This window comes from Castor canadensis, chromosome 2, assembly GCF_047511655.1.
Source record: "Castor canadensis chromosome 2, mCasCan1.hap1v2, whole genome shotgun sequence".
In the NCBI taxonomy this organism is placed as follows: Eukaryota; Metazoa; Chordata; class Mammalia; order Rodentia; family Castoridae; genus Castor; species Castor canadensis.
The window spans coordinates 31,589,447-31,597,839 of record NC_133387.1 but is presented as its reverse complement, the minus strand read 5'-3'; the positions used below and the strand labels follow the sequence as shown (position 1 = coordinate 31,597,839).

Below are 8,393 nucleotides of genomic sequence, written 5' to 3'. Positions count from 1 at the left end.
GAATTGTTTTTCTGTAAAATGGGACTAAATAAAAGCCCCCATCGTTCCTGAGAGACTTAAAAAGAGATCTTAAAACTACTTTACAAATGAAAAGCTATCACCTTGTTTAATAGTTAGCTATAAACTTTTCAAAAAATTTAAGATAACTGAATTTAAAAACAATTTTTCTGCTGAATGATAAATTGTAGGTAAAATATATGGAAGTGTTAAAATACATGTAGGAATTACATTTGCTAAATTATTTTTTCACAGCTTCAAGGACTTTCCTTGTCCTTTGGGGCCTGTGCTCCCACATTCAGTCCTGTATTCCCCAAGGAACACTTTCTTCTGTACATTCAGGAATTAACTTTCACAAAAGTTTTTTTTTTTTAAAGCAGATCTCATTTCTTAGGAAATGAAAGTTATGCATTTCTAAAATTAATCAACTTTTGAATATTTCAATTTTATGAAAGTGCACATCTCAAAATTACCCAATCTAACAACAACAACAAAGCGCTACATTGTTTGAATGAATGACAATGAATGAGCTTCTTCAATACAGTAACTTTAAAGTCTGTTTTTAAAAAATGATTACCAGGCTATCCAGCAAGGAGGACCTAACAAAAGCTCTCTCCTCCCATAATTTGTTCCTCACCTGGCCCTTGCCTGTTTTACTTTCCACTTTTTTTTTCTTAGATGCAGTCCTGCTGCGTTCTGACCTTTTATTATGTGTCCTTCTTTAATGAAACTTTTTCTACCTCCCTACCCAAATCTCTTTTCAGAGATACAATTAGTATTGCTTAATGGTGTTTTAAATAAATACCCTGAAGAATAAACTTCAGCATTTAATCAAATTTCTTCTTTCAATCAAAAATGTTACTCATAGGGCAAGAGAAGGGAGTTAGTGCTAAAAGGCAAACCAGAATTAATTTAAAGATGAAAATTAAATAATTTAATGCAGCACTTTTAGTTTTTACAAAGAGATGTATTGATGTACACTTAGATGTAAGTGTAAGGGTTCTATATAAACAAACATTGGCCAGGGTGTGGGAAAGAATACTCTCTGTAGCTGATGGTTTTTGAAATGAACTTTTTTTTTTTAAAGTAGTAAGATTCAGTTTAATTAAATCTAACAATTGACAAAACTTCCTTCTTTGGTTACCTTTAAACATTACTATCTTAAAAAAAACATAAGAAAAATAAACCTTTCAACATACCAGAAAAACATTTAGTTTTTCACATGGATCAACATGGTTCAACATGAAAGGAGAACCCCCCCCCCTCAGAAAACTATTACCTATTTTGAATACAATAGGTATTCACCTCAAAATTTCTTTTCAAGGGGGACAGTAAGAAATAAAAAGTCCAAAGATTCACTTTAAAAGTGAGCCACTAACTAGTGACAGGTGCCAGGGGATCACTCATATAATCCCAGATACTTGGGAGGCTAACATCAGGGAGGACTGGGGTCCAAGGCCAGGTCAGGCAAAGAGTTTGAGAGAACCCATCTCAAAAATGACCAGACCAACATGCACTAGAGGTGTGGCTGGAGTGCCTGCTTGAAATGAACTCTTTAAACTCTTAACTTTCTTGAAAGTTTCAATTACTGATTCTAAGGGATACAATGTGGATGAAGACTTGGGACAAATCTAGAGTGTTTATTTGTTGATTTTTTTTCCTGTCACAAATAAGCACACAAAATACTATAATCCTCACTGTAAAGTAGCAAAGTACAGAAAGACTAAAAACATTGTAGTATTATTGGGTCCCTTCATGTGGGTTCAGAAGTTATATGTTGGCCACTTAAAAGGTAATGAGGGTTGCAAGTGAGCCACCAGTCCAGCTTCCAGCTACTCAAGAAGCAGAGATCAGGAGAATTATGGTCGGGAGCCAGCACTCAAAACCAGACTCCGCAAATAGTTCTGGAAGACCTTATCTCATAAAAACCCACTACAAAACAGGGCTGGTAGAATGGCTCAAATGGTAAAGTGCATGCCCAGCAAGCAGTGAGACCCTGAGTTAAAACTCCAGTGCCACCAAAAACAAACAAAGAAGCAAAACAAAACACCCCACAATGACTAGGGTGGAGAATAGTTTTTGGATTAAAAACACAGTTCCACATCTAGTCAAATGGAGGGCACCATATTTTCCCTTTCTGCAAGTGTTCAGTTTCTGTGGTGTCCCAGCACCATCAGGGCTGCTGACTCCCAAGATACTACTGATTTTGGTGACCCTGAGTGTCACATTCTGTCTGGAGCAGGGCCAATGTGAGGTCCGAGTCCTCCCCAGTCCCACCACCCACCTAGAAATGATTCCAGATCAGCAACTCAGGCAGGGCTGGATGCTGGCATGCCAGAGCATCTGCAGTCCTTTTTGTGCTTCCCTGCTGTGGCTGAGACTGTACTGTGGAAGGCTTCAAGGACTTCTTTTTCTCCCCTCCTTTCCCAATTTGCAAGTACTTCCTTCTGTGGCATCCTTGCTCTGGGATGCAGGACGCCATTCTAAGCCCCCTTACACCTTGGAAAATGTTAACACCATTATACTCCTTTGAATTTAACACGCAGGCCATAGACCAAAGCCTGAGATTCCTCGCTTGTTGAGGTCCGGCGCAGGCAGGACCATCCTGTCCGTGTTTCAGAGTCCCTGCCCACTACCATCCTCAAGTTGTCTCAATACATCTCCAGCTGTCTCTCTTCCCAGTCGCAGCTTCAGGGGCTGCTGTTGGAAATGCTGGTCCTTCCAGGAGACCAGAGTCGGATCGCCCCTCCCCATCGCCTCCTCTCCTCCCACCATCTATACAGTCCAGGAACTGGACAATTGTAGCCAGTTCACAGACACACCAGGGGTGGGGCTGGACATTTTCAGGGCCGACTGTCAGCCAAAAGGACCTGGGCCAACCCCAGGAAGAATGGCTGCGAGACTGTGGTGCGTGTTTGCCAAAGAAGGTCTCCCATGATTTCTTTGGAATCCATCAGTACACTCATATTTAATATGTCCATACATAACTTGTTACGTGTCTCTAATCTTTACAGCAACCGTCCTTACTAAGCACCCATTTTACAGAAAGGTTAAGAAATCTGTCCAAGGTCACAGTGCTCAGATGCCTGGAAGCCGTGGGGCTGTTTGTATTCAAACCCAGAATTTTCTGACTCTAAGTGTTCTTGGCAGTAGTCGGAAGCTGGCGTCAGGTGTACCCGTATCTGGGTTGTCCTTTAAATCGAGGATCTTTTTAATTTAAGAGCAGATTGAATTCTTCCTTCACTTCCTCTTCTATCGGTGGTACATGCTCACACGCCAGCGTCTACTGCTCCCGGAAAACAATCACGAATTGTACATGGATAAATTCCGTGCAGGACTGTCCCTGACTTGAAACCCAGGCTCAGCGTTTTGCGCTGAACCCGAATGGTCTCTGCTCCCTTCAATCTCTTAGTCCACGTCTCACAGCAGAGCATTTTAAGGTAGCTCTACATTCCCTGTTCAGCCTGGTCCTGGGAGCCTCTTTTCCGGTCTAAGGCCCTGTTCACCACTGCCCGGCTGCCAGGCCTGTGGACCTAACTCCATCTGCAGCAAAGTTCCAAGGTCAACCAGCCGCAGGACTTCCCCCAAGATTCTTGAGGGCAGGACTTGGAGGGAGAAGGGGATCCACTCGTGACCTGACTCTCCTGCAGGCCTCCAAGTTCCGCCCCAAGCCAATGGGCGGTGGGCCGAGAAAAGGCAACGAGGACTTGGGGTTGCAGCTAGCTGGCTCGGACAGCGCGGAGGCGGCGGGGCTGCCGCGCCTCCAGCCATGCGTGAAAGTCTCCCGGGAACATCGATCTATCACCTCCCTTTAGGGACCTAGAGCGGGAAATTTCCATTTTCTGTTTTGGGAATTAGAAACGAAAGCGATCTGACTCTGGCTCTTCTCTACCGCCTCTGTCCTTCCACCGAACGCGGGGCCAGCGGGGTTCGCAAGGCCGCGCCGCGCTCCTGGGCGCCGGGGTCCGGCGCAGCCTGGGGTCCCCGCATGGTTTTACCCGCGTGTCCCTCCTGGGTGGCAAACCTCGGGAGCGGACAGGGTTTCGGGGTTCTCTAAGCAGCGACGGATGGGCTGGGGGACCTCATTCCCACTCCTGCGCCCGGGTAAGAAGTCGTGGACACTCTCAAGGCTGGTTGCCCCGGGTGGAGGGCAGTGCCAAGCCAGGCCATGACCCTGGTGGGCGGAGTGGGAGCCCCAGGACACTTTGCACCGGCATTTATTACAAAAGTAGCAGGAAATCCCTTCTCCTGAACGAGGGACAATGAGCAAAGACTAAAGGGAATTCAAGTGGAAAAATACGTGAATGCCACAACGACCCACAGCTGGAGCAGAGAGGTTTGCATTGAGCTCTGTGTGGTGCTTTTTCTTTCCGGGAAAAGGCATTATTACGAGTTTTCTTCAACAAGTGTTTGGGGAAACTTTCCCTCTAGATGGTTTATTTAATAAACCCGCTCCGGTTGGACCTTAGGTGAAATTGGTTATTTTCTCCTGCACAACCGGTCAAACTGTCTCTGTCCTTTCCCAAAATCATTTCGGAGGGTAGAGCTATTTGAGTTAAAAATGATTTTGAAATGAATTAAAACATTCTGCAAGACTTGTTAGGTTTTCAATTAAACTTAGGTGTTCATCCCTATGGTTATACACACACCAACGAACAATTATTAAGTCATTTCAAGTAATTTGCAGTCGGATTGAAGAAAATTTCTGGGCAACTCTTCCCCTCCCCCCCAAATAATTTTTTATTCTTCTTAAAGTTACTTTATAAAATTTTAGCACACTTTTTATGGCTCAAAGGTTAGCACAGTTCTGTGACCTGCCTTGCACGGCTATTGTCTTTGCTGTGGATGCCTGGGGTGTGAGGTAGGGACTGGAGCTTTTAGAAATCGCCTAGGTGTAGAAAAGAAGGAGCAGAGAGCATCAAAATCTGGAAGGAACCTTCAAGAGGCCTACCAGCCCAGAGGCAGGTAAAACAAGGCAGGACCAGCCTCCTGGCCTCAATGACTTTTCCTACACCACCTGCTTTTCCTTTTATTTCTGAATCCTGTCAACTATATTTCTTTGAATAAATACTTACTTAAAAAAAAAAAAAGAGTTCCAGTACTGTTAAGAGTGTATGTGTGATCAGTTATTCACACTTTAGGACAACATGAATCAGTTATGTCATATCAAGGAGATAGACATTTCAGTTGAAAAGGAGACAGGTTACTGGAGAGCGGCTCTATGGTAGAGGATGTGTGAGGCCTGGGGTTCAGTCACCACCTCCAGAAAAGAAAAGACAGGCTGGGGAGAAACAGTGTGGGAAGTTGCCATGGGGGAGTTTAGGGTTTGAAGGGTATTGGGTGTGAGGATGAAGAAGAAAGGGAGGGACAGTGTGTCTCAGGACAAACTGCTTTGTTGGAGTTGGTCTCTCATCCAGGAAAGGGGAGGAAGCTCCCTTCTTTCATGTTTATGTTGTTATTTCACCCCTTAGTTCCCAATGGTTGGGTCCAAACAGGTTTTTATTGATTAATCTGGGTACCTAATCACAGTTTATAACACCATGGGAGAACATATTTGGAGGCTCAAGGTATTCGACTTCTGAAGTTTTAGAACATAATTTTTCATAAATGTAGGATTACCTCCATTTATTTTGCATTAACTAACAATTTAAAAATTACTTATGAATGTAGGTGGTGAGTACCTGTAGTCCCAGCTATGCAGGAGGCTGAGGCGGGAGGACCATTTGAACCCAAGAGATGGAGGCAACCTGGGCAAACTGGGCAAAATAGCAAGATCCCATGTCAAAAAAATTAATTGTGGTTAAATGCAATCACGCAATATGTAAGTATACTTTAGGACAAATAAAAATTTATAGAGAAATTATAAAACAGCACTATATTTTTCAAAATCCTAGCAAGAACACAATTTGAGAGAATTACTATTAGTCATACCAATTGCTAATTAATGTTGCTAGCATTACTAAAATTACTAATTATTAGTTAATACTATTTGAGTATGTAATTAACATCTCCTTTGCTATGGATATCTACTATCATAGTAATTCTTTTAACAAATATGTGGTTATAAAGCACAATGTTTATAACTTCTGCTTATTTGATTGAAAAACAAAACAAATAAAACAAAAACCAAAAACACAGTCAGAGAATTGGATATTTGAAATACTGCAAATATCTTTTACTGCATTTAATCTGTATAATACTAATACATACAGAAGACGTTATGGCCAAATGGATTTTTATTGCCTGCAAGCTGTTACACTTAGAAGCAGGAGAATATGGTATGTTGATGGAAGCACACTTTAGGATTTCTTACACTTGAAAGAAATGTTCAGAATGGAACAGGACACAAGCCCATTGGATAATCTAGTCTACATTTGGATTTAGCAGTCCTTGAAGCCCAGAATTACACCTGCAATCCAATTCAGAGTAATAAAAACCAAGGTTAAATTTTTAGACACATCACAGCACTGGGAAATTAACTATAAAACAAACCTTGGCATGAGTTATAAACCGTAAGGTACACACCATTTTAACAAAGATACAGTAGAGTTAGTGCAGTGATCAGAAGTGGCTTCTTCTCACAGTGTGGCATTGTGGGAAATACATATCTCATTTTACACACAGTACATTATTTGGTGTGACTACAGGGAAAAACAAAAGTCAAATCTGCTAAAAAAAAAAAAAGTAAGAAAGAACAGAAGGAAAGTTCATGTTCTAATGACAAACAGAGCCAAAGCTCATTTTAGGTCAATCTACACGAAAGCAGATGATCTTTCAAAAAATATTTGGCATTTTGCCCTTTAATTGTACCTCCTAGTTTACTTCCTAAAGAAATACAAGCATTTTTATTTGGCCAAAATAGTAAATGTAATTACAAGGACAAGGTGCACAAAAACAATGTCAAAGTCCTCCTTCCTCTCCAGAGCTGTGTATCATCAGCCTTCTTCTTCTTCATCACTGTCCCTCATAGTAAGGCCCTGCAGCCCTCCTCCTTCTGAAACAGAGGCTGCGGTCTCCTCTACTGTTAAACGTCTGTGCAGAGTATCATATGTCTTACTGTTCAGTGTTCCTTCCAACACACCTTGCAATCGGAAGTCCTTATAAGTTTTCTGGAAGAAGAAGAAAGAAGTTGCTTAGATAAGTTAAATTACATGTATGTACCTATATATGTAAATCTGTATGTTCTCAGTTGGCATTTAAAAAATCATCTTGAAAAATTCACTAATGGATTTCAGACTGTGGCTGCCCATGTCAATCATCTTCCTGGTGTATTTCTGGGGAGAAAATGGAACAAGTGACTTTGGATGGTGCTATTCACACTCCAGAGCAAAATGTGCCTGTCACAAACACTACCAATTGCACAGAATTTACTATCTGAATAATCTTTAACAAAGATAACATAATATGTAACTCATGTATTTAATTTTTAATTATGAAGGGGTTTTTAGTTTTTTCAATTGAGGAGCCTTTCATATAGAAAAATGTACTTCATTTTATAAAATACATTAGTTTTGAGGCTAAGTGTATGGAGGAGAGGATTAATCCTATTATTAGTAAAAGAAGTTCACATTTTAAGCTTTGGTGAATCATAAAATATATTTACTTGTACCACTGGATAAACACCTATGAGAATTTTGCATTTTCTCTTCGTAATTCCCTTAGAATGGGAAGTGCCAAATTTTGGCAAAAAGCTTCCATGGGTAGGATAATAAAACAAGTATTTACATTTGTTATGAAACAATAAATTATAACTTATATGTTGTAATTATAATTTTACATTACATATAAAATAGAATATCATGTTGTTTTATAGTGATTCTTAAAATAAAAATCAACAAAACTCTTCTATAGTGCTTAAAATGTATAATCTATCAAGCTTCTCTTATGTTTAATTTTATCTTTTTTTCTTCTTTTTTTGGTGGTATTGGGGTTTGAACTCAGGACCTCTCACTTGCTAGGCAGGTGCTCTACCACTTGAACCACTCTGCTAGCCCTTATATTTACTTTTAAAAGTGTGATTGTCCTCACATATTTTTCACTGCTAAACAAAACTTACATATTACTGTTGATTTTAAAATTAGAGAAAACCTCAAAGCTAGTTAAATTGAGAATCAAAAAACAAATGAAGATATCCTGTTTTGAGGAACTTTCATGGGCATTTGGCCATTTTTTTTTTTTTGCCAGTAATGGGGGTTGAGGGTTGAACTCAGGGTCTCAAGCTATCTAGCTGCTGTACCACTTGAGCCACACCTCCAACTCTTATTGGATTGGTTATTTTTGAGAAAGGATGTATCCCTTTACACCTAGAGGCCTGGACCATGACCCTCTTATTTATGCTTCCCCTAGTAGCTGGATGACAGGCACATACCACCACACCCAGCCATTGATTGAGACAA

The 8,393-nt window shown here is 40.7% G+C and overlaps 1 protein-coding gene across 8 annotated transcripts in view; it reads right to left on the bottom strand.

Moving 5' to 3' along the window:
* Nucleotides 1–6,215: 6,215 nt before the first annotated feature.
* The window catches only part of Cadps2 (calcium dependent secretion activator 2), a 546,589-nt gene continuing 544,411 nt past the window's right edge, over nucleotides 6,216–8,393 (bottom strand). For all 8 annotated transcript variants that reach the window (XM_074064310.1, XM_074064333.1, XM_074064259.1 and 5 more), the window contains one exon: nucleotides 6,216–7,106. In XM_074064310.1, the coding sequence (XP_073920411.1) occupies nucleotides 6,933–7,106 (174 nt within the window). In that variant the 3' untranslated portion in view covers nucleotides 6,216–6,932. The remainder of the gene's footprint in view (nucleotides 7,107–8,393) is intronic.